The following is a 26,330-nucleotide window of genomic DNA, read 5'->3' as shown; positions in this document are numbered from 1 at the left end:
GTTTATTTATAATTTGTTTAGACAAAATACTATATAATTTTTATAACTAACTTTTTAAATGAATTTTTATTGGACAGTTCAGTAAGAAAGATAGAAAGAGGAAGTGTCAGTGTCATCACTGTTCCATCCTCCATCCTCTCAGCATTGAATATAGACAGGAACCCTAGTGGGAACCCCCGTCCCACACTTAGAAGCATAACCTGCCCTTATAAGGCATTGTGGGTATTCTAAGATCTCGGAGGAGGAGACTTCAGGCCCTAGCATTGCCAACTCAGCTGCTGTCTGAAACCAATGGGAGATCCAGCTGGCCCTAAGCAGCGGTGCTGTGCTGTGTTGTTCTTCCAGGCCAGTCCTGGAAAACACAGGGCTGCTTGGAGGTTGGGGACAGGGGTGTTGCATGGGTAGGGTGTTTGGAGTTCCTCTGATGAGTACAGTCTTGTCTACTTGTACATTATTGCAATAACTCTGGTGAGAAAAATTAAGGCTTGGATGAAGTACTGCTTGTCCTTCCCTCTCCTCCTCCCTCTTAACCTGTTGGCTGTGGAAGAAGTGGGCGTGTCTGGTGGTTCCGGCTCCAAACAGGTTGCTCCACCCACTAGAGATTTCTTGCTCAAACACCTTTTCACCTCTGTTGGAAAGCGTAGATGGATTATTTCTTCATAAAATCCTAAGGGAATGGCAGTTTTCTCCCACATATGCCAAACTTTTTTTTTTAAATATTTAATAAATATTTCTAATATTTTTATATGGTTTATTTGTATGGTATATTTTGAAATATAGTGTGGAAAAATGTGCATCCACTGAATTCATAGGTTTTTGAATGATTCGTGTGCCATGGACTTGAGCCCAGTTTTGTGTTTTGGATGGGAACCTTTTTTCTTTTCCAGAAAACGCATCATTTCAGAGCCTCCAGGTTGTCTGGAACGTGTAAGCCCTGTTCAGTGGTGTGAGCAGACAGTCACACCACCATGTGAGGTACTGTATGACTCGAAAAAGCCCACATGAAGAAGGGATGAGAGAAAACGAAAGATATATATGACTCCCTGACTTGCACTTGTTTAATTACACATCATTGATTACTACATTGTGGTGTGACCGTGATGGGTTTTCCCATCTTTATCTCTTTCGCTCTCTTGCTGTCCCCAGTCCTGTGCTGACTGGTAAACACCCACATTACATTCTTCTGTTCTGACATCACACACTCTCAGTCTCAGCTTTCCCTCTGTTTTTTTTACACCTCCATCATACACCTCCCTCCCTTATGTACTGCCTTTCAAATATCAGGTCTCACGGGCGTCCCATAAGTCCCATTTCTTGGTTTATTTTCTCTGTGTGTCTCTGCTTCCCTCTGTAGGTCTTATTAATGTGAAATTGCTCATGAATCGGCCCTCATCTCATTCCCATCTTCCTGTTCCCATAATGCTTTGGGCCTTTTCCTAGTGTCAGGCTTTTCTCACTATTCCCATTGCTCAAGGCCTTGACACGTTAGTAAACAAAGAAGGACTTATTGTAGTTGTGGTGTTTTTTCACTGTGACCATATTCACAGAGATGTCTTAAAGTGATTCTTAACCAAAAAATATCTCCCTGATGTTGATTCAAACATGTTTGATTTTCTTTCCCATCTGCATTTCTGAAGATCATTCTGGTCATAAGGGGTGAATGGAAACTGGGGCTTGACAAAAATGGAAAAAAGGTGGAAGTTTTATGGTCCATATGACTCATGCTCTATATCCTAAGTCTTCTGAAATCATTCATTAGCTTTATGTGAGAATCAGACCAACAATTGAATTGATCATTCAAAGAAAATTTTGACTTCCACCCAAGAACTTTCTTCCAGTTCGTGAACGAATCATTTTTGTGAGTCAGGTCCTTTCAGTGAATTGATTGAACTGTTTCTGAACTGGATCAGTTTGAATCATTCATTCATGGATTGAACTGGCTCAGTTCTTGAGTTTAATTCACTGACACTAATTCAATGATCCTGCTACAACAATCAACAGTCAATTTTAGGGAAACTTTGCAAGTAAACAGTGAATTAAATTAGGTCTGTTACACAAACAAACTGCATGGCTTCAGAAGGTATGTAATATTGTGCATGACTCTGTGAACTATCCCTTTAAGTCATGAACAAATGCAAAAAGTGAGAGGAGCAACACAAAAAAGCAAACAACAGCCTTCTAGAGGTGAAAGTTCATTTATTTTAATTGTCAATTAGAACAGAGAGGAATTATGTTTCTAACTAAATTATACGAAATAAATTCTAACTCTACCATTTAAACTCAATAAGAAGAGGGTTATTAATTGCACTCAGGATCTTCTCTCTGTCTTTTCTTAACCTCAACTTTTTTTTTTCAATTTTTTTGGAAAATAACATGCCAATCAAAGTTCAGAACTTTGATCTTTGGTCCCTCTGTATCGTCCTCTACCCAACACAACACTTTCTACAAATAGACCTGTTCTGGTGTGAGAATATAAATAGGTCTGTGACAGAGTAGGAGGAGAGAAGGAGGGAGGGGCTGAGAGCGGAGAGAGAGAGAGAGAGAGAGAGAAGTAGAGGAGGTTGGAACAGAATGACTACGTACAATAAACAACCAAACATTTTCATAAGTCTCATTACACATAATTTGTATTAAATTTCCTTTCGCCCACATCATTAAGTCCTTACCAGGATCCAATTTCAAATAATTAATGTGGACAGAAGATTGTGGTTGAGAACAAAAGGGATTGAAAATTGATTTGTTTGTGCACGGGTTAATTGACTTTTTCCAAAGCGCTGGCAGGAGACCCAGAGCAGGCGAACATAAAGGAGTCCAGTGACTGAACTATGACTCATCTCTGATTTGTCAGCAGTGGGCGTAACGTGCCGGGCAGCATGCTCAGACTTTCCATAAAAAAAGAAAAAATATATTTACGTTATTAAATGTTTTCCAGGTGTTCCAGCCTTAAGAACTTTAAGAAAAAAATGTTTTGGTATACAATTAGCACACTATTTGCATACTATCCGTCATGTATATTCTGCAAGATTAGAATTTGTACATCTTGGATAACAGTATAATCCTCAAAGAGGTGCCGGATTGTCTGTCCTATTATTTCAGATGGATTTTTGAAGTGTGCTTCAATAATTGGTTTATTGCCCCTTGCATAACAGTTTTTAAGTTTAATACAATCAGCTAGATGCCAATGTTTACATAAAGTAAACAGTTTGGCATTATTAGGCTTTCCTGATGTGGTAATATATCTAGATTTTTTAAAAAGGAAATAAATTATTACTTATTTAGCAAATATGTATTAATTGTAATTCTATTTTAAAATCTATTAAAAACAGAAAAGTTACGATAAAACGGCAAAATTGATGAACATAAAAGACGTAGTTCAAAAAATTGACCAACCTCAAACTTTTGAATGGTAGTGTAAATTCAAACTAAAATATATGTACTTTCCCCTAACCAAAGAACTATATACTTTTTTTAGTGCTTAGTAGACTGTAAAAATACAAATTATGATGCTGCAAGTAGGACAATTCTGCATGTGTAGGAATGTATGCTGTAGATTAAGTAATAAAGGAAGTGAAGGGCAGGGACCCTGAAAGTGGTTAATGGGAGTATAAATGGGGTGAGAACACAACAGGCATGCAGGGAAAAAAGCCAGATTTTCCATTACTGATTTCCCACGGATGTCATTTGACTACTTTAAGGAATAGAACGCCCCACATAACAAACAAAACCTCAGAGTGTTTGTTTCTCTGCCAGAAGGCCATGTGAGGATGTGGAGTCCTGCTTTTACAGTGACCTGAAGGGTGACTCTGAGTACAGAGAGTCTGACTGTTGTAACCCTCTTTAACCTCTGTTTAACACAATGCCTTATGCCATTTCTTAGCTTTTTTTACTATCATATTTGGCTCAGTTCTAAGTACAGTAAGGTGGAGCGCTAACAAACTGCCTTATTGCCCAAGATTAAAAGATGGCAGTAAAACAGCTTTTGAAAGATGGATCAAAGCGACCCTGATCAATCAATAGGACCATTTAGAGACCGCTGTTTATTTCTCCTGTTTCTTAGATAACCATTGTAATCCATTGACTGCAGCCGCTTGTCATAAATTCATAAAGTTTTTACTAGTACACACACACTGATAGAAAGGTGTGTACATAATGAGCAGATTGCAAGCAAAGCAATAATGCCCCACTTATGACATACTTCTGACCTTCCCTGTACTTTCCACACTGAGTGCAATAAAGCAAAAAGAATATCGGACGCTATGACGGGCTGGAATAAACCAACAGATTTCTATAGATGCTTACACGTAGACCGCGAACATTCGCGCACAGAAAATTCTAATGTTTTTTTTTTTCAAACTTGTCCAACAAATCTTTTTAGTTTCCCAAAGCAAAAACACGGACCATCTAATGAGATTTGAGCTAGGATCACATGACTGGCGGAGCTGCTGTTGCACAAAAAGGCAAGAGTGGTGGCAAAAACCAGTGTAAACAAACACAGAAGAAGAGTATTCCGGTTTAAGAGAAGAGAGTAGATGCTGAGTTCATGTTATCATTGATATTTGAGAACAGATTTATTCTCGCATGTTCTTTATACAGACAAACATATCTATTAATTGTCCACTGAATTATGTCACATTAGAACACCGTCAGTTTTTTCCACTTGCGCGAGTGTAATGAGTAAAAGTGCCTTCAATCTTTTTCTACACATGAAATATGAAAGCAAATTGACATATGATTGATGAAACATATATTCTTTGTGTTTTCTATGCAGCTTGTGGTATTTTTATAGCAATAAAGGATGTTTATGACAAATATTAGCAGTGTAGCATTATTAAACACATAGAGTGCATGTGTCTGTTTATTAATCAATCAACTATAGATCACAATCAGAAGTTATTACAAGCACTCGTTGGTGGTTTAAAGTGGGTAAGCAAATACATTAATAATTACATACATTTTCATTTTAGGATGTAGCCTATTCTTGTAAGCATTATAGATTTGTTTGATAGATGGATAGTTTGTTTCTGGTGTAGAACCTTGTTTATCTTAAAGGGGTCATATGACGTTGCTAAAAATAACATTATTTTGTGTATTTGGTTTAATGCAATGTGTTTATGCAGTTTAAGGTTCAAAAAACACATAAGTTTACACATAATGTACATTTATTGTTGCTCCTCTATGCCCCGCCTTTTTGAAATGCATTGATTTTTACAAAGCTCATCGTTCTGAAAAGCAAGGTGTACGCTGATTGGCCAGCCATCCAGTGAATTTTGATTGGCCGAATACCTCAAGTGTGTGACTGAAAGGTGACACCCCTTACCATACAAAACCAATAAAACCAAATTCTTTAAATATGAAAACATACTTACAGACTGTGAGTCAGAAGTGCCAGAATGTCCTTGCAAAGTTGGAATTGCCCCTCTTTATAGAAACCCTCTTTATATATTGATTTACACAACATGGTGGCAGCAGCAAGAATAAAAGTTACACCTTCTTTCTTTGCGTGAACATTTGGGCGGCGTTATGCAAATCTTTCCACAACGTGATGTAAATGTGGGGGTGTGTTAGAATGAGCCATTTTAGGAGGGTGTGGTTGACTTAACTTTTATAAAGAATATCTCTTTGGATTAGAGACTTTAGTCTTTGCAACTTTACAGATCTTCTTTATGCACCAAGACCTTGTAACACTTCAAAGAGAAAGGAAAAATGCAATCACATCATATGACCCCTTTAATTTTATGCTGTATATTGAGCAGTGGATGATGTTAAATCCACATACGAGAGGCATACCTGAGGAAAAATACATTGTTGGTAGGCGCAACCTACTGTAGCGCGCAGACGTGAATTAGCAGAAGGCAAACAATCATTTTGTGCTCTGTGTGAAAGCACTGTTCATTTGTGATTCGCCTCTCTTTTTGCATCGCGGTTAGTAGGGCTGGATGATTATGGCCTAAAATCAAAACCTCGATTAATTGAACATTTTACCTCGATTACGATTAATGAATGATTATTTTGTTTCTGTTTTGTTTTTTTGCCTTCATAGTTCACTGACAAGGTTTGTACTGTAAGCAGGGCCCCGGTACAGGTTGTACCAGTGGGCCCTGTTTGAAAGTGTTTAATTTGTTTGTGCTATTTACGCAGTGTTTAAGTTTTTTAAAGTTTGTAAGTGTCCAGGTACAGAAACCGAATAATTAAATGTAAAATAGCACTGTAAAAATTAAACATACATTCAAACCAAAATTTATTCGGACACCTTCAACATTTCTCACATTTTATTTGCTATAGTTTAGAAAATGGTAATAAAATATGACAAGAACTCTAGACAAGAGTTAAACTGTCAGAACAAATTCATCTTGATAATTTCAGATAACTTTGATTGTAATCCATTACATATCTTTCTATCAAACAAAACTTCAGACAACAGTCAATACTTTGTTGTCTAATTACCAAGCAATGATTAATTGTGTTCAGTCTGTGGTGTGATAAGGTTGCATTAGCAATTCCGCAAAGGAGAGCTCAGTTCAGTGTTACTGTCTGTAAGACGCGGCTCTCTCTCTGCATGCGCACCGAGCACAGCGCGAGTAACAAGCTGCTCAGTTCAGCTTTTCCGTGTCTTGTGTTTAAATGCTTTAAAGTTTTTTAAATGGTTAAATTGGCAAGTGGCAAGGCTTAATAACACGTGAAAATGATACGCTTTCATGACGACACGCAGCAGCATTCTGTCAACTGTCCTGAGCGTCTTTTTAGACTGGCCTCAGCCAGACGGTTGAGATCGACTATTAAAGATGGGATATTTTTTCCTATTGAAAGCGCGATCTGACATCATAGCTCACTATCAGCAGTTATTTTATCTATGTTCGTAACATTTCTTATAGATTATTGCTCAGTGTAAGAGATAAATAAAGATCAGATAAAGATAAATTGGCACAAGTACCAGTACGAGTTATTGCGTGTGTGAATTAGTCATACCGTCTCTATATTATTGTGAAGCTGTGGGTTGTAAATATGCAGATGTTTGCGAAATGCAGCTGCGCGACTATGGTAGCTCGATATAATAATACACACCCGATCATCTAATCGCTTGAATGTCCAAACTATAAAACAAATACAACTGACAAAGTTTAGTGAAGACGCAAGGCTCACCGCTCGCGAGCCATCACTATGTGTTGAACCGGCGTTCACCTCCGTGTTTTGCTTTTATGCCACTGACTGGACGGGGCAGAGTCATGCGGCTACACATGCGGTAGTATGCTTTTAAGAGGGAAGTATTAACCGGATTAAAAAAACAAAATAACGACATGGGAAAATTAAGTCGGTTAGAGGTTCTGAATTTCGGTTTCGATTACTTTTCGATTAATCATCCAGCCCTAGCGGTTAGTGTGGAAAGGCCTTTACACCCCAAACCTGTTGTGTCAGTAGATATGTTTCCATCTACCTATTTTTATGCACATTTTGGATTATTGCATAAAAAAACACTGGATGGAAACGCCAAGGTGCGCATAAATTCTGACATTGTGCATAAAAAACTTATGCGCACAAATGAGTACTATAAACTTTTTATCCAATAAAAACAAATGCGCATTAACTATGATGGAAACACATTTACTGAATAAATTCCACAATGCGCATTGAAAAAGTCATGTGACTTTGCGCTATGAGGTGGGATAAACTGACTGGCCAGCGACCGATCTCATTCACAGCAGCTTTGGTTGTTTTGGTCATTCTGAAATGCCTGAGGAAAGACTGTCCTATGTATTGTATTATGTCTGCTCTCTCTGAAGCGCAAGTTAGTAAGTAGTGCCAGTTTATCAGGAAGTGACGTTTTTGTTCTCTCTGACTCATTGGATGGAAGCAGTGCTTTATTCGCAAATGTTTTATATGATATTCAAGTTTTCACACATTAAATTAAATTAGCATCTTTGGATGGAAACATAGCTAGTGTTCCAAGAGAGAACCATCTGGAAAATATTATTCCAATTCCAACAGGCAGGGTCTCTGATTATTTTGGCATAAGTGGCAAAGGGAGCGAGTGAGAATGCCAAAAGAACAGATTTATAAGTCTCACACAGTGTGCAATGCTGCACAGCTATATTTTGCAACTTCTGTTAAATCCAGAGCATTTCTCTAAGCTTCTCTGTGCGGTTATGTTATTTGGAGTGTCCAGTAGAGGGTGCTGCTCTGTTTAAGGGCAATAGTAGTAACTTTGGTTACTGAGGTTTTACCTGAGTGCTTTGTGTTGTGTTCTTACTGGGTGGTGAGAGAAAATGGGGTGTGCCTTAATACATTAACCCTTTGTCATACAAACAAAAAATGGCTAAGTGCTGATACACAACCATTTTTTTCAGGGCCACTTAGAGATTATTTGCAGAGCACTTTCATAATACTTTCTCAGCTGTATAAAAATATTTTTCTTAATTTTATCATTCTATCCGTTTATCAAACATAAAAACCAACTGTATATTAAGGTGATATGACATCAGGTTATAATCTTATAAAGCATACCACTATAAAGTGAGTGTGACCTGTGCATTGTGAAGTGTACTTGGCCTGTTTTTCTTCCTCAGGCAACTGAGAAGATAAAATGCATCAATTTTCCCTCCTTGACGGATGCCTATCTGAAATCTGCCTCAAATCTGCTTCAGCATGCACTGGGGCAACGGGAAAAGAGGAGGAAAATTCACTTGGCGTACTCACAAGCTACATTTCCTCCTGTCACCACAAGCTGGAGATTTCATATGCTGTTTCTTATGTTTCTTTTGTTTGTAATAATTTCTAAAAGAGACACAGGCTGGTGTTTAAGGACAGGCACATGCAGGGCTACTACAGAGGGGCTGGAAAGTTGACTTGACTGACTCGTGCCTCTGCAGGCAGCAAGCGGGGAGAGAGGGAGTGAGAAAGAGAGAGAGACGCAGGGAAGGAGAGGAAAGTTAAAGCTGAAGAAATGGCAGCTGGGAGGCTCCCACACATGGTGCAGAAGAAATTGAAATAACAAACTCAGCACACTTTCTGAAACGAGAGTGTTTTGGAAATACTTATAATTCATATACTTGCAGCAACAAGCTGGGAAGATTGGGAAGATGAAGTATCGAGGCATGGTAAGAACCACAGCATGCTCCATACTAAACAAAAGCAGCTGGGAGATTTCTGCAATGTCAGTCAGGGTCTTATGAAAGTGAAATATGTGGTTCTGGACCAAAGTCATCGATTTGTTTTGTGTTTAGATTATGTAATGGTTTGCTAGCACAACTGGATTGCAAGGTTTTGTGTATTTAGATAAATATGTAATTTATAGTTCACTGCACACATTCATATATAAATACAAAATGTTATAAAATTCTGTATATTACAAAATATTCTGTGAACAGCAATTATGTATTACCAGTTGCCTTAGGTTGTCCATAAGAATGAATTAGTTCAGCAGTGCAGGCTTGAATATCAGCTGATCTCTAATCGCTCATGTGGTATATAGTGAAATAGTAATATAAATGGGGAAAACCACTTTTCCTCTGAAAAGAAGGATTTGGAGAGCTGATCCTGTCTTGGGGACCCTCTTTTATGACGGGCATTCTGACTATCAGTCGCTGTGTTTATGCCATAGTGTCATCTCACAGTGAAGCAATCTCTGGCTTTGAACCAGCAGCAGTCACTGTTGAATTCCTGGCTAGAAAGAGAGTGACAGAAATAATGAAATTGGCGTCTGTCATCAGGCCAGTCCACCCTGCTACATTTCTTCCTGTCTTTGTCATCTGCGACCTTCCTCCGAAAGCCAACAGAAACTTCAAGAACAAGCACTCGAGATTAAGATCTCATCGTATGAGCTTTAGGTTTCGGAGGCCTTTCACCTTTCACCCATTCAATTTCGTGATATACTATGGATGTAATTTGCAGAGCATCATTTCACATTCAAATAAACACACCTTGTGGTGAGCGATACTTTAGATGTGATCGAATTTCGGCACTTTTTTATCATAGGCAAATAACTGCAGAAGTCTGATGAATGTTTGACAATAGACAATGGGTATCTGTTTTGCTTGATATTCCACTGAATTGATAAACAGCTGCATCGCTCACAGGAAGAACCAGATCTCAGGCTGGGGAAATGAAGTTTACGTAATGACATGCTCCTTGGAATCACTTAGCGATGTGAGATACCCTGTCCTGAGATATTAGGGAAGGCCATAGCTATATAATTTATATGTGATTGGGTGGGAGACGCTGTAAGAATGAAATACTGTGGCGGTCCAGTAAGCAGTTTACACTTCTCCCGACTCATGCTCTTCAAATGCCTTCTGGACATGAATTCCTTGCATTCTCTGGCCAGGTTGGAATGAAGGATAACTGGTCATTTTATATCTTCTCCAAGTCAAAAAGTAGGGCTTTATGCAAGTGTGTTTGTAAATTCAGCATGTGGAGGGGGTGCAGCTCTTCACCTGTTTTTGCCAGGGCCAGTCACACCTGTCTGTCAACTTTTCCCCTGAAGTTTGCCAGCCACCAGCTGACTTTCCAAACCAACACAGGACAGCCATCGACTCAGCAGACTGGCGTGAATTACAATGCCACCCATGGAATTTCTCGCCAACTGTGTGGTGGTAATTAAAGGAGCATCGTAAGACATCTTCTTTGAAGATTTATTGATGAAAATGGCTTAATTAGTGGCTTAATGTGGTGCGCAGCAAAGCCCATGCTGGCATCTTTGTACCACTTTTGAGTGTGTTTTAAGTACTTGCAAGTGTTTCATTGTCAGTTTCATGACTGACCAATTACAGGCATGCAAAGTAGGGGCAAAATTACATTTGGAGAAGTGCTAAAAATGTTTTCCCCCTTACCATATTCATTAAACAAAGCTGCAGGAGTCTGATCTTTCTAGGCATCTCTTCAAAAACACACTTTTTCTCACGTCCATTTGTTTTTTAACTATCGGTTCTATTTTTTTTTTTTTTTTTTTTTTTTTTTTTTTTTTAAAGAAAGATTTTCACTACAGTGCCATTTCCTCAACATCACCAATTATGTATGTAAAATAATTTATACACAATAAATATAAAATTTAGACTGCCAAGTGAAGTACACTGTGAAGGTAATGAAAGACGTCGTCAGAATAGTCAATCTGCCATCAGTGGTTCAAATGTAATGTTATGAAGTGACGAGAATACTTTGTGTATGTGAATAAAACAAAAGTAATGACTTTATTCAACAATTTGTCTCCTCTGTGTCTCTCCACATCAACGTAGCACCAATTTGGAGAATATGAGCAGACACAGGCAGTTTACGCTCTTCTGTCAGCCGTGACACAAGGATTTGTTTTCTATATGCATTTACGCTTTGTTTTGAAAGAAAACAGCTCATCCTTGTGACTATTCTGATGATGCTTTTCATACTTTTCTGTACCTTGACAGTTTATTTTACTTGGCACTCTATGGGACAGTAACAAGCCTCCCGGTTTTCATTCTAAAATATCTTAAATTGTGTTCCAAAGACTAATTAAGCTTTTATGGGTTTGGAACGACATCATTTTTGGACCATCCCTTTAAGAGTCGGGCATGGGTAAACTGATAAAAGCTGGCAAAATAAACAATGTGAGGTAGTAAATAGTTCTTAGGGCTGTTTCAATGTTTTCCTAATATAAAAAAGCAAAAGCTGACTTTTTGTGGTTTTATTTAATCTGATCGTATATGAAGAAACACTTTTATGCATTCTGCATTTTTTTTTTCTGTAGCTGTGCCTCTCTACAAGTCTGGGTGTCTCCACCCCTTGTTTTTTCCTGAGGAAAGAAGAGAGAGGTAACAAGCGAGCCAGATGACTCAATCAGAATGGAAACAGTTGGTAACCTCAAAAGCTTAAAATCATAAGCAAGCAGACAAGATGTGCTTTTCTTCTCCACCATTCTCCACTCTTCCCGGTGCACATGAATATGCTCTGGATACCTAGGAATGTGCCCTTTATCCACTGCCTTCATTAATTATGAAAAAAAATGCACAATACATTCTTCTCTTCCTCATCATCCTCTGGTTATATCTGGAGTTGTTAACCGGATAGAATCGCTGACTTTCCTTAAAGAAATAAAATACTGGAGTGTATTTTTACACATTCAAAAATCGATCTTTGTAATCAAAGCTCTGGTCCCTATTCGCCTGTTTCTGAAGACTGCTATGTCTTCTTTCAATGTGAGAAGTGCTGACGAAGGCAGCTTGACTCGGCAGATCTCCCTGACACAGCTCTGGTCACAAGAGCCCAGTGAATCAGTAGGATGTTAGAAGGTCATGCGAAAGGCAATTATTGTTCACAAAGGACAAACCGCTCCCTCTTTGATCTTTCTTTTCAGAGGACGTTAGAGTGAAAAGGAGAGTGAATAGTTTGCCCATGGTCATATCTAGAGATTTTCAGTCCGTTGTTTGCAGAGCAGGATTTGGAAAAAGTGAGCACATGGCAAAGGCGCGTAGCTTGCCTTATAGACCTGCATGCATGGGGAAGGAGACCAGGACCAGGGGTGGGAAAGAAAGAACAGGAAAGCAAATCTATAAAGAATAACAATGCAATAATAGAACCGGTTTCTGGAGAAAGTACCAAAGGAATGGGTTTTGGGGGGGGGGGTCAAGGTCTGCTTTCTGAGTGAGGCATATTTATTGTTCTGAATGAATGGTTAGATTTGTTTATATTGGCATTTTGGGACTCTTAGTGTTTTTCATCTAGGTGATGTACAGATAATATTTGCTAACGTGCAGAAAGAACTCCTCCGACAACTCTGAGTCCAAAGATCCTTGTATGACCTTGATATCCAGTTAGATTAATTTCAATATTTTATTGTACAAGCTTATTTCCTGCATTTTTACATTTAAAGTTAGATGATCTTTGCAGTCATCTAACGCTCACTTGTCATTAACTACTTACCCTCATGTTGTTCCAAACCCTTAAGACCTTCTTCACCGTCAGAACACAAATTACCACAAACAAGGCCCAGAAAGGTAGTCGTTGAAATAATCCATGTGACATCACTGGTTCAAGTGTAATTTTATACAGCTGCGAGAATACTTTTTCTGTACAAAGGAAACAAAAATAATGACTTTATTCAACAATGTAAGTCTTCAATGCGTTCATGAGAGTAGCACAACGCGTAACATAGCGGTTGAACCACTGATTATTTATAGTTATTTATAACTATGTCCTTGCTACCTTGCTGGGCCTTGAACATGTCAGTTATATTATTGTCTATGCACTCAGAATTTTTTTGTTTCTATTTTTTTTATTTTTTTTTACCACAGTTGTCACTGGAGTGGTACAATACCTTTTCAAAGGGCACACCTTTGTAACCTAAAGAGTCCATATTGGTATCATTAGTCCCTAAAGTGTACATTTTGGAAAGGTACCATCCCAATGACCGCTTTTGTACCTTCTTGTTCTGAAAGTGTGAAGGGTCGGAAAGCTCTCGGATTTCATCAAAAATATCAGATTTGTGTTCTGAAGTTGAACAATGGCCTTATGGCTTTGGAACGAATGGCGGAATTTTCATTTTTGGGTGAACTATCCCTTTAAAGTTAATTTTTAAAAGCACTAATAATTTGATAACACTGTTAAATTTAATCTTTTACAGATTATCAATATAAATATATACATTTTTAAAAGCCAAGGACTAGTCTGAATTTCTAAGTAATTTATTTAGCTATAAAAAACAGTATAGAACTGTTTTGTCAGTTGGCGGCCATAGCATGAAAACAATCATCTTCTCAAAAAGTAAATATTTAATCAAAGTAGAAGCTGTCTGTATTATACAAGTGTCTTGGAGTAAGTACAGTAGCTTCAGTGTAATGGTCCTTCAAAGGGCAGGACATATTATGCTTGAGCTGGCCAGCAAGTGATGTAATGGTCTGTCTAGCCAGCAGGTTTAGTTTTGATTATGACTCCTCCACCATCTATTAACTGTCAGTTCTGTGTGACTGCAGTAGAATATGCACACAAGTAAGATAAACAAACAAGTACATGTGATTAAGAAAAGTGTGCAGTATATTCACTGGACATTTTCTGATTTGATATTCAAATTTGATATGTGGGGCAGAGTGTTTGCATTCTTATGTTTAAATCAAATATGTTCACTACCGGTCAAAATGTAGGGTTAATACATTTTTTTTTTTTTTGAAAGAAGTCTCTTGTTCAAGAAGGATGCATTTATTTGATTAATTTCAAATAACATTTTTGTGGAAACCATTTTTTTTTTTTTTTTTTCAAGATTCTTTGAAGAATGAAAAAGTACATTATAAAAAGTTTACTGTTACTTTTGATCAACTGAATGCATCCTTGCTGAATAAAAGCATTTATTTCTTCTACTGACCCCAAACTTTTAAATGGTAGTTTATGTTCAGTATAACCTATATAAATATTTAAACGTTAAAAAAATCCCATACATTTAGACTGAAAGAGCATATCTAGAGACAATATTAGAAATATAATTGATAATATAATATAAAGAAAATAATGTAGTAACGCTATATATATATATATATATATATATATATATATATATATATATATATATATATAGTTTTTTTCTTTTTTTTTTTTTTTTTACTCGAGACCGTAATTAACCACCTAGCAACCACATAGCTATGCACTATCCACTCTAAACATCTTGGCACTGCTTATATTTTTAATATTTTTTCATGACATCAAATAAGCGTTTTGTCCTAAATGACAAAAACACTTGAATTTTGATCTGGTTCTTATTTAATCATACAGTACGTAGCATTTAAATGTGGTTTGTGTCTGATTTGTGATAACCAGATTCCATGCGGTTGTGTGCAGATTGCGCTAAAAGAGATATGAGCTGGATTTGCAAAACCGGCCTAATAGGGAACGAGAGAGCAACGCACGGCCATATTAGACTTTCAGAGATGGTGCAGCTCTGTTGGTGCATTCAGCAGGCTGACGGATTGGGAATGAAGTCACTTCCTGACACTACACTTGTCGACTGTTCCCGCTCTCTTGTTATGTTTTTCTTTCGGCTTGTTTTTTTCCCCTCCGTTAGCCTCCCTCGCTCTCGGTTCTGTTGTAGTTGGTGTGCATCAACTTAATTAAAGTGCTTGCTCAGGTGTGCTGTATCAGTCTCTCTCTGTCTCTGTCTCTCCCTCCAGGGGACGGGCGCTGCTGTGTCAATAGCAAAACAACAGCCATAGCAGCTGGTGCATTCACACAATGTGTCTGTGTGTTTCTATGCATAATCACGCATTTGTTCATCTGAGTGTGTTTGTGTGTGTGTGAGTCAGTGGGTGTAAGTGCGCTTTTCTGTTTTAATAAGCTAGGAAGCGTCACCCATAGTCATCTTTGATCAGGATTATCAGATGACAAGTGACCTGCTAGAACTTAGTACATTTGTGTGTCCTACTAGTTAAAGAGCATCTCTGGTCGAGGATCGACAGCTAAAGTTGTTTCGACACCATGGATTTGTCAAACATTGGGAATCTAATGCGGAAAACGCAGGCCTCCATTGCGGAGAAGGGTTATCTCTTTAAAAATACAGATCTGGTTATAGATGTGAGTATGATTGTGTTTCTGCTGTACTAGCACACTTGGGTTTGGGTGGAGTTTGCACTGGTGGATTTGTGCGATGTGGTTTAAGTGTGAAAATTGATGGTTTACAGTGTCTCGTGTTTTTGTTAAAGTGATGTAATCAAGCTAATTATGTAAAACAGCTTTGTACCCTTATAAATAGTACTTTAGTGGTGCCATTAAGCAATGATGGGATCAGAAGGTAATACTGTGGTATTTGAATATAGTACTTAATGATGATCGTATTTTACATTTATACAACAGTGTTTATACAGTATTTCCAGAAGTACCTTTTAGCTATTGCAACTTGTGCTATTTGGTTTAAATATATTCAAATCAAAACACCAAAAACTAAAATCAGTTGATTTAAATGCAACAAGGTCATATTAAATTACTTGAATTATTAAAAATAAAGGTCACAATGAAACAAATTAGCATGTGAAATAAAATATCTAGTACAATCCAATATCAATTCATATCTCAGATGTCACCCAGGTTGCATTTATTTGATCAGAAATACAGTGAAGATTAATTGTGTGAAACATTATTAAAATTTAAATCAACTGCTTTCGATTTGATCAGTTTATGTGTCCTCGCTGAGTAAAACTTAATTTCTTGCAAAAAATGTTTCACTGACCCCAAACTTTTGAACTGTAGTGTATCTTGCTTTCCTAGCTGTATAGCAATTGTAAGCAAGGTAAATGTCTAAAAAATACTGTGGTACCTTATCAAAAAAAGTTTTAAATTGTGCTTGACACAAATCCACTGTTTTAGATCATGGCATTTTGTTCACAGTGGTATTAAGTGAGAACTCTTTCATACGAATGCTTTAAAATAAAAGCCGGGTTTGAAATGAGTTGAACTCTGAGGGTGTTATGAACTGGGAGGGGTCATGATGTAGTTGTTGAGCATATTCAAGGCTCTCCAGAGGGCCTTGACATACTGTGTGTTGCAGTGTTTATATATCACCTCGCTCTGCTCTGCGTCTGTAGGGTGGAAGTGTGACTCTGTATCTCATTCTGCTCTTTCTCTGTCAGGCTGTGGGCAGTGACGGAATCCGGGTCATGATGGAGAGCGCCCTGACAGCCAGGGACCGGGTGGGCGTGCAGGACTTTGTCCTGCTGGAGAACCACACCAGCGAGGTGGCATTCATCGAGAACCTCCGCAAACGCTTCAAGGAGAACCTTATTTATGTAAGAACTGTTCTCCCGGATATTCACTCTTAAAGCTCAAAGCCCAGAGTTAATGATCTTATCTCTGTGTGTCTGTCTTCCTCCTACAGACGTACATTGGTTCAGTGCTGGTGTCCATGAACCCCTACAAAGAGCTGGAGATCTACTCTAAACAGCACATGGAGCGATACAGGGGCGTCAATTTCTATGAAGTCTCACCTCACATGTAAGCCACCAGCAACAAGTCATTAATTCCCACAATTCTGCTCTCTTTTATTATGTAGATTGGTCTAATAGGATGGGTAATGGTTGTGTTTTTTTAAATAAGGACCCTGTACCAAATCGCACCATAAACCCTTGCTGTCTTTCTCCGACACACTTTCCTGACTTAATGCCACTTTGACTGTTAAGTAGAAGTTTGCCACAGATCGTGCCCCAGTGCAGGCTCGGCAGAAGTGTGCATCGAGGGTACAAAGGGGGCGTGTACCCTTCTGAAAGCTAAAATAACAAAAAAGAATACTCTATGGGCTCGTGTACTTACTGGACACCTGCACGTGGCGGCCTTTGTAAGTCAGCAAGAGCACAAGGGCACATGAAGTCTGCTATTTAGAACAGCCAAGGACTACAACAATGGCCTGATTTGTCACGCATGTAAAATTGCATCCTTATGGTAGTTGTAGTCCTTATTTAGAGTCAAAAGTTTTTTTCCCCTTTCTAAAAAATAGAGTAGCTTTATAAGTCCTATTTGAGGTAGTGGTTGTCTAAAGTTTGGCTTTTTTAAACATCAGCATCAGCATGTTTTTCTGTTTTGGCCCGATGTGTTGGAAACTGGACTTTTATTTTGACAGCGCCATGAAGACTAGAGTGAATTGGATGTGGATGGGAGAGTTCACCTGTCACTGCACATTCACCAAACTTTAAACCCTTCAAACTATGCTGCGACATATCCAATTATTTATTTGGAAAAAAAACAGTCTTAACCAGAATTTTAACTTTTTTTTATATATATATAAATTTCTTTAACACTTTTTGTTTAGTTTTTTTATTTGTGAGAAATATTATATTATGATTACAGAATCAAGAAGTTCTCATCTAAAATAAATCTTCATATTTTTGTTTATTTATTTTCAAATTGTTTATTTATAATTGAGTAAATATTCTATAAAATAAATACAAAGTTCACACCAAAAAAACATGAGAACTTCCAGAGGGATTCAGTGGCTTGAAAAAAAAGAATTATCTTCCACTTTTTAGGACTACAAAATTTCAGTGAACATTTCTGCTGTCTTCTCATTATCAAATGCAAATCGCACTAAATATATATTAGTATTAAATATGCAAAACGCCTAATCCACATTTTAGTGTTCTTGGTGGAGCTTGTTTATCTTCCTTGTTGACTTCTGTTAGTGAAGAGGAAATTCCTTTGGAATATCTGTGAGGAATGTTGAGGACCATAAACTGAAGTTCTGCTACATCATCTGTATGCTTTATGTTTGTGTGGCAGCTATCAGTTATCTGGAGTGATAAAGTGAAGTATGAAGTTATAGTTATAGGACTGTACACCCGCTGTACATCTGTGTTCATCTTACACTGATAGCAGACGTGTAAAAGTGATAAAAGCGTTATCTCATACAGGCTGAAAAAACACAGACTCTCTCTGGTGTAACTGCTCTTTCCTCATGAAAATCATTGGCTACTCCATCCTCACTGAGCTTTTCCACTGTTTACACAACAATGTTACTGACACCAGAATGGCCATTTAGGCTCCTACCAAAGGAATGTGTTATTTTAATGCTACCAGAAAAGGAATTTGAAGCAACATTGCACATACATTATAAGACCAAGAGAGAGAATTAGAAATATTAAGGGCAGGATTTTAATTAAATACATGTACTGTAATAGAAATAAAAAACTTAGTAATTAAATAGAAATAATAAAATCTAAAATAAATATTTTAAGTATTATAAATATGAATTTAATATTTTTGTATTATTGAATTTTTTTATATTATAGTTTGCTTTATTAAGTTCATCCGTAATCTTAATTTATGTTTACAATTTAAATCTATAATTATATTTCTTTATGATTGCTATGATTATTATTGTTGTTGTATATTGCTTGTTTCTATTATTATTTGTTTGTAAAAGTTAAATGCAAAAATGATCAAAAATGTAAATACAGTAACGAAGCGGCAATAATATTACAATTAATTTTTTATTTTATTCAGTTTTTTGTTTATAATTTGTCATAATTATTGTATTTGATTAAGTGAATTCAAGTAAATGGATTTAAATTAAAATGCCGAAAATTTAAGTATTTAATTTTTATTTATGTACTTTAACATTTATCATTATTTTTGTTTGTTGTATTTTACATACATAATCTTTCTGTTTTTATAAAAAGAATTATCATTTGTTAAAATACTTAACCACGCACTTATCATGTTGACACATTCCCGATACAGTTACGCTGTGGCTGATAATGCGTATCGCTCCATGCGGACTGAGAGACGGGATCAGTGCATCCTCATCTCAGGTGAGAGTGGTGCTGGCAAGACCGAAGCCTCCAAAAAGGTTCTGCAGTACTACGCCATCACCTGCCCTGCCAGTGAGCATGTGCAGACCGTCAAAGATCGCCTGCTACAATCCAACCCTGTGCTGGAGGTAAACATGTACACAGCTCACCTAACCCCACATGTTTCATGACATACAATTTCACCAATGTCCAAATGCCAGCGTATAGTGGTGAGATCAGTAATTGTTACCCTGGACTGCTGTCACAGAGGAAAATTCTCAGAAAGTTTATTCGGAGCAGTTTGTAGTCCTGTTAAACCTCTCCAGTAGTTATACACCACTGTTATTACCTGTGCGATAAGACTGGCGCATACATGAAGGATGTCTACAAATGGGAAGGCCAACAGAAGCAGCACAGACGGCCATTTGTTTTGCAGATGTGGTGATTCCCTGTAAACTAATCTAGTAGAGTGTGTGTATTCTCACGTTTATCTAAATTAAAAAGCTTATTTTCTGTACGCCATCCTAAATTGTAATACTCATCAATTTTCCTTTCTACCGTTGTTTGTTTTTCTTTTCTCAGGCCTTTGGAAATGCAAAAACTCTTCGGAATGACAATTCCAGTCGCTTTGGGAAATACATGGACATTCAGTTTGACTTCAAGGTGAGTTCACTCTTGTGTTATTATTGCAATATTATTGTCATTAAATGATCATCTAACAAAGCTCACGTCTCAATTGCTGTGATCCACCTTCTGTCGATACACCTTTACCCTTAAATGCTCTCCTTGGTTTGGGGATTTGGCTGCATCCACCTGCGTGTTTACGTGTTTGTGTGTGTCGGTGACATTATGCATGTTTGCATGCGTGTCAGAAACCCAGTATTATCCCCTTTGCTTCTCCCTTTGGGTGTCCCCGTTGGCAGGGTGCTCCCGTAGGAGGTCACATCATTAACTACCTGTTGGAGAAATCACGTGTGGTGCACCAGAGCCACGGTGAGAGGAACTTCCACATCTTTTATCAGCTTATTGAGGGAGGAGAGGATGATCTGCTGAGGAGACTGGGCCTGGAGAAGAATGCCCAGCAGTACCAATTTCTGGTGAAGGTGAGAGACGGACTTCACACTCTTGTTATGATTACAGCAGATGTCTGAGGTCTAAAGAAAACTATATTTAAGAAAGAGCTGTGTTAACACACATGCTTCAGCAACACTAGGTCATGCTGGTCAAGCAGGGCTTGCAGTTTCTGTCGTTTCCCTTACTGTAAAAAAAAAAAAAAAATAGGTAATTATAACTTTGTCTTCTACTAGTGCCTTTACATCTTGCAATGTGACGTTACATCTCTCAATGTAGTTTTATTTTGTGCATTTGCGACTTGATATCATTATTGCAACTTTGTCTTTTTATATCTTTTTGTTATTGCGACAGTTTATAATATTTTTTTTATTAAGAAATAGATCAGCTCACCCTGACTGCAGGCAGCATGCTCCTGTTGTCTCTGACCTCCTTTGATTCCACAGAGTTTTTTTTAGGGGAAGATGTGGACTAGTGGTTAGAGAGTATGACTCCTAACTCCAAGGGTGTGGGTTCGAATCTCGGGCCGGCAATACTACGACTTAAGTGCCCTTGAGCAAGGCATCGTGTGTTCACGGTGTGTGTGTGTTCACAGCTGTTTGTGTGCACTTTGGATAGGTTAAATGCAGAGCACGAATTCTGAGTACTTGGCTGAATGTCACGTCACACTAATTTATATCTGTTATTACCGACAGTATTTATCTCATATTTTCAATTATTTGCAACTTTATTTCTTGCAGTTGCAACTATTTATCAATACTAAATAAAAATGTCCAATAATATTTTTCAGCTCAGTTTACCACATGCATTTATGTGGGACTTTTATGAGTTTTCATCATAAACGGTATGCAGGAATCTTGCTCCCCTGGTGTTTAATAGAGGAAGTCAAGAGGACCCCTCCTTCCTTGGTTTCCTCTGTTGAGCTGATTGTTTTTTTTTTTTTTTTATTGTTTTTTTAGGGTAACTGTCCCAAAGTGAGCTCCATAAATGACCGCAATGACTGGAAGATTGTGAGGAAAGCCTTGAGCGTCATTGGCTTCAATGATGATGAAGTGGAGGTATCACACAAACACACACACACACACACACTGTGAAGAATGACTGAATGTTTTTCTCCAAGAAATACAAAGTTATCCCTCTATATCTGGGCAAACAGTCCTTATTTTTAAAATCTGGTGTCAGAAATGACACACATTACCTTGTACACTGTGATCTTTCCTCTCATTAAAACCCATCCCTTTCCCTCCACAGGAGCTTTTGAACATTATTGCCAGTGTACTACACTTGGGGAATGTCCAATATGGAGGAGAGGACAGCGGCAATGCCTACATCGCTACCGAGACCCAGATTAAATACTTAGCCAGGGTAACAGGACAGTTTATTTATATCACTGGTCTGTGGCCACATGTGCATGACCTCTTTGTTTAAACCTCTAACCATGTTTCTTCTCTTGAAATTACATGGCAGGGTTTGGTTTTTTGACTGTTTGTGTGTGTGTTTGCGATATTGCAGTTGTTAGGTGTGGATGGCACTGTTCTTAAGGAGGCTCTAACACATAAAAAGATCATTGCCAAAGGAGAAGAGGTATGTTTCCAATTAATTAGAGTGAGATGTTCATTATTGCTATTGCTAACCGACAAATATCAGTATAGTTAGTTCAGTTAGTTGAGGGGAAGTCTGCTATTACTATAATATTCATGATTTTTGGCAGTTGATAAAAAGGGTGAAAAAATCCCATAGCTTTACAATAAATGAAAATGAAAGGAGTCTGAGTCATAGGGAGCAGAATATCATAGAAACTTTGTTGTAGGTGGTAAATATTACATGGGAAAGCGCCACTAACATTTCCCTCAAAAATGGAATGATTAATAAAGTATGAAGGATCTTAAGTCGCAGATTCATTTCAAAGCATTTATTCAAACCATCTGTAATAAAATAGTGCTGGTTAGCTTTTTCGAGTGTATTCGGTGTAAAAAAAATTGTGTGTGTGTGTGTACATCATGTATATAACTGTGAGTGGTTCCTATAATTCCACTGTCTGTGTTTTTGTTATAGCTGATGAGTCCTTTAAATCAAGAGCAGGCCGCTTCAGCACGGGATGCCTTGTCTAAAGCCATATACGGTCGTACTTTTACTTGGCTGGTCAACAAAATTAATGACTCTCTGGCCTTCAAGGTATGGACTCGTTCTGTTGTTAAATACACTATCAGCTCCATGGCTTTGCAAATTCTGTGATAGAGGCTTGTTGCCAAATGTGGATGTTTGGTGCCCCCACATGGAGAAAGCCCAGCAGTGACATGTCATCTGATTACTCGGGTTTTCCGATGACTGTTATTAGAACACATTCTCTCCATGTGATCTTACAGGCTGTGTATGTTTAGTCTGAGCGGCATGCCACAGCTGCTGTTGAATATTTCTGTGCTTTTAATGTCTCACAGGATGATTCATTCAGCAGTAAGAACGCCTCTGTCATTGGTCTGCTAGATATCTATGGCTTTGAGGTCTTTCAGAACAACAGGTAGAGTAAATTCATTAACTGTAATGACATTTTACAATTTAACAATATATGCATGCTATACACTATATTTTGTTATATTGCATATACTGTTTATTTTATACTCTAAATATTTTAAGATCAATTTTAAATATTTAATAAATAATTAAATCACATCATTATTGTAATATTTAATGACTTTTTATATTATGATCTTAAATATTATTGTAATTGTATTGTTTTACATGTTATTTTTTTCATGTTTGTTTGTTATTTGTATAGCACATTTAAAAACAACTCATGTTGACCAAAGTGCTTCTCAATATATCAGAATATAAAACAAAATAACCTGAATTAAAACAGCAACAACATTAGTCTCCTTTGGACTAATATTTTAAATTATATTTATCACGTCCATACATTCTTCAAACAACTTGTCCTCTGTCACAGGGATGCTGGAGGATGCCTATAAATGAGATATTTTATAGTTAAATTTTAAATAGTATATATTTAACATCAACATTTAATATGAATTTACATTTTGAACATGAGTATTTACATATGTATGTATTTGTGTATGTGTGTGTGTATATATGTACATATATAAAAAACATTATCATAATAATATTATTAATCATATTTGAGTCATATTTATGCAATAGTTTCAAATAATATTTCATACATTATATGGAAAAATAAAGCATTTATTATTCTGGTTATCTTTGAATCTGGGTAACTTTTATTATTTATGAATTTATTGTTAACGAGTAGAATCAGACTACTTTTCAAAGATAACTCATTCTGCCTCTCTTTGTCCGTCTGTTTAGTTTTGAGCAGTTTTGTATCAACTATTGTAACGAGAAGCTGCAGCAGCTCTTCATTGAACTGACTCTGAAGTCGGAGCAGGAGGAATATGAAGCCGAGGGAATCACGGTGAGAATTCCCTGAAACACATAACACGTATGCATACTGTACACACACAGCTCAGCATATGGAACTCATGTGCGGGGTGCTGGAATGGGGTCTTACGCTCAGCTCAATGGGCACATTATGGGCAAACGTGTCGTGGGCTTTATTTTCGTGCTGTTAGTATGATAATGCTGACCTCTCGCATCTGCCGATAAAACATTGTGACGCATAAACTGTTAAAGAAAGTCTGTTTGTGGCCTGGATTCCCGGGTGGGCTGGGAATGCTCTTGTTATTACATTCCTTGAATTTTATAGCAAATCTTGAATATTTTTCTCTTAGTTCAAATGGCGTAATGCTCATGTTTTTGCATTCTCCAGTGGGAGCCTGTGCAATATTTTAACAACAAGATCATTTGTGATCTTGTGGAGGAGAAGTTTAAAGGAATCATTTCTATCCTGGTAAGAACGCTCTCTGTGAACTTCCATCTGAATATTAAACATTGTTTTAAGCACCATATATCTAAAATGATTTACCTTCCTATCTGCAGGATGAAGAGTGTCTCCGGCCTGGAGATGCCAGTGACATCACCTTCCTGGAGAAGCTTGAGGGCACTGTCGGTGGCCACGCACACTTCCTAACGTCAGTCACTCCACCTTCCTTTTGTCATTCCATCTAATACCTAAAATTATATCCAGAGCATTTGAAAACTGATATATATGATATTTATACATCTGCACTACATTACAGTCACAAGCTGGCTGATGGAAAAACCCGTAAAGTGATGGGTCGTGAGGAGTTCAGACTGATCCACTACGCAGGAGAAGTCAACTACAATGTGAACGGTCAGTTACTGAACGGAGCGCAGTGATAAAAAAAAAAATGAAGAAACAGAAAGAGAGCACTTCGTTGAACAAAAGCGGGCACTTATGCCCACAGACTTTTCCCAGGCTGAGCGTTGACTGACGTCATTGTGTATTTTCCAACTTCTAGGCTTCCTGGACAAGAACAATGATCTCCTTTTCCGAAATCTGAAGGAGGTGAGGGAACAGGACCCGAATTATATATATATATATAGATATGTATATGTGTGTATATATATGTATGTATATGTGTGTATATATATGTGTGTGTGTGTGTGTGTGTGTGTATATATATATATATGTGTGTGTGTGTGTGTGTGTATACAGTACAGACCAAAAGTTTGGACACACCTTCTCATTCAAAGAGTTTTCTTTATTTTCATGACTATGAAAATTGTAGATTCACACTGAAGGCATCAAAACTATGAATGAACACATGTGGAATTATATATGGAATTATATACATAACAAAAAAGTGTGAAACAACTGAAAAAATGTCATATTCTAGGTTCTTTAAAGTAGCCACCTTTTGCTTTGATTACTGCTTTGCACACTCTTGGCATTCTCTTGATGAGCTTCAAGAGGTAGTCACCTGAAATGGTCTTCCAACAGTCTTGAAGGAGTTCCCCGAGAGATGCTTAGCACTTGTTGGCCCTTTTGCCTTCTTTCTGCGGTCCAGCTCACCCCTAAACCATCTCGATTGGGTTCAGGTCCGGTGACTGTGGAGGCCAGGTCATCTTGCGCAGCACCCCATCACTCTCCTTCTTGGTCAAATAGCCCTTGATGCCTTCAGTGTGATTCTACAATTTTCATAGTCATGAAAATAAAGAAAACTCTTTGAATGAGAAGGTGTGTCCAAACTTTTGGTCTGTACTGTATATGTGTATATATATATATATATATATATATATATATATATATATATATATATATATATATATATATATATATATATATATATATATGTGTGTGTATATATATATATATATATATATATATATATATATATATATATATATATATATATATATATATATATATATATATATATGTATATGTATGTATGTATGCTGACTTCAAACGATTAATTGAATCCAGAATTAAAGTTTTTGTTTAGAATATGTGTGTACTGTGTATATTTTGTATATATAAATACACACACATACATGTGTATATTTAAGAGACATTTTGTGTTTATATATTAAATATATTTATCTGTAATATAAATATATACATGTAAATATTTTCATAATATATACTGTATGTGTATTTATATATACATAATTAATATACACAGTACACATACACATTATGTAAACAAAAACGTTTATTTTGGATGCGATTAATTAGGATTAATCATAATAAAGAAAAGTACACCATATCTGGGCTGAAATTTTAATTACGAAACGTGTCTCTATTTTCAGATCATGTGTATGTCCGAAAATAAAATCCTCACTCAGTGTTTTGACCGAGAAGAACTCACAGACAAGAAACGCCCAGAGACGGTATCTATCGCTCTATCTATCTATCTGGCTGTTTACATTTTTGATCCATCTGTCTGTTTGCCATCTGTCCATCCAGTTGTAGTTCAAAAAGTAATCTCTCAAGTATATTTTTTTTTTAGTAGAACACTGCTATTTCTAGAAGATTAAATGTATAGTGTCAAATAGTTATTTGTGTTTAAAGAACCATAAACAACAACATTTGTGAATCAGTTTTTAGTTCATAGTGGCATTTATACAGAAACCACAATAGCTTGGCCTCAGTCCATGAAATTG

The 26,330-nt window shown here is 37.1% G+C and overlaps 1 protein-coding gene across 6 annotated transcripts in view; it reads left to right on the top strand.

Annotated features, from left to right (window-relative positions):
• myo1cb (myosin Ic, paralog b) overlaps positions 1-26,330 on the top strand; it is a 46,213-nt gene that overhangs the window by 13,924 nt on the left and 5,959 nt on the right. For 4 of the 6 annotated variants that reach the window (XM_059514266.1, XM_059514267.1, XM_059514270.1 and 1 more), the window contains 16 exons: positions 16,569-16,724; positions 16,814-16,929; positions 19,168-19,366; positions 19,800-19,880; positions 20,141-20,320; positions 21,248-21,346; positions 21,540-21,653; positions 21,801-21,872; positions 22,344-22,463; positions 22,727-22,806; positions 23,610-23,715; positions 24,070-24,150; positions 24,240-24,331; positions 24,440-24,534; positions 24,683-24,729; positions 25,977-26,057. In XM_059514266.1, coding sequence (XP_059370249.1) covers positions 16,569-16,724; positions 16,814-16,929; positions 19,168-19,366; positions 19,800-19,880; positions 20,141-20,320; positions 21,248-21,346; positions 21,540-21,653; positions 21,801-21,872; positions 22,344-22,463; positions 22,727-22,806; positions 23,610-23,715; positions 24,070-24,150; positions 24,240-24,331; positions 24,440-24,534; positions 24,683-24,729; positions 25,977-26,057 — 1,719 coding nt within the window. Of the gene's footprint in view, positions 1-8,898; positions 9,093-15,343; positions 15,517-16,568; positions 16,725-16,813; positions 16,930-19,167; positions 19,367-19,799; positions 19,881-20,140; positions 20,321-21,247; positions 21,347-21,539; positions 21,654-21,800; positions 21,873-22,343; positions 22,464-22,726; positions 22,807-23,609; positions 23,716-24,069; positions 24,151-24,239; positions 24,332-24,439; positions 24,535-24,682; positions 24,730-25,976; positions 26,058-26,330 lie in introns of those variants that run through there. The other 2 variants (XM_059514268.1, XM_059514264.1) reach the window with 2 other exon arrangements.

The sequence above is a fragment of the Carassius carassius genome, chromosome 28, assembly GCF_963082965.1.
Source record: "Carassius carassius chromosome 28, fCarCar2.1, whole genome shotgun sequence".
Classification (NCBI taxonomy): domain Eukaryota; kingdom Metazoa; phylum Chordata; class Actinopteri; order Cypriniformes; family Cyprinidae; genus Carassius; species Carassius carassius.
The sequence above is the reverse complement of the archived record's forward strand: the minus strand, read 5'-3'. Positions and strand labels throughout refer to the sequence as shown.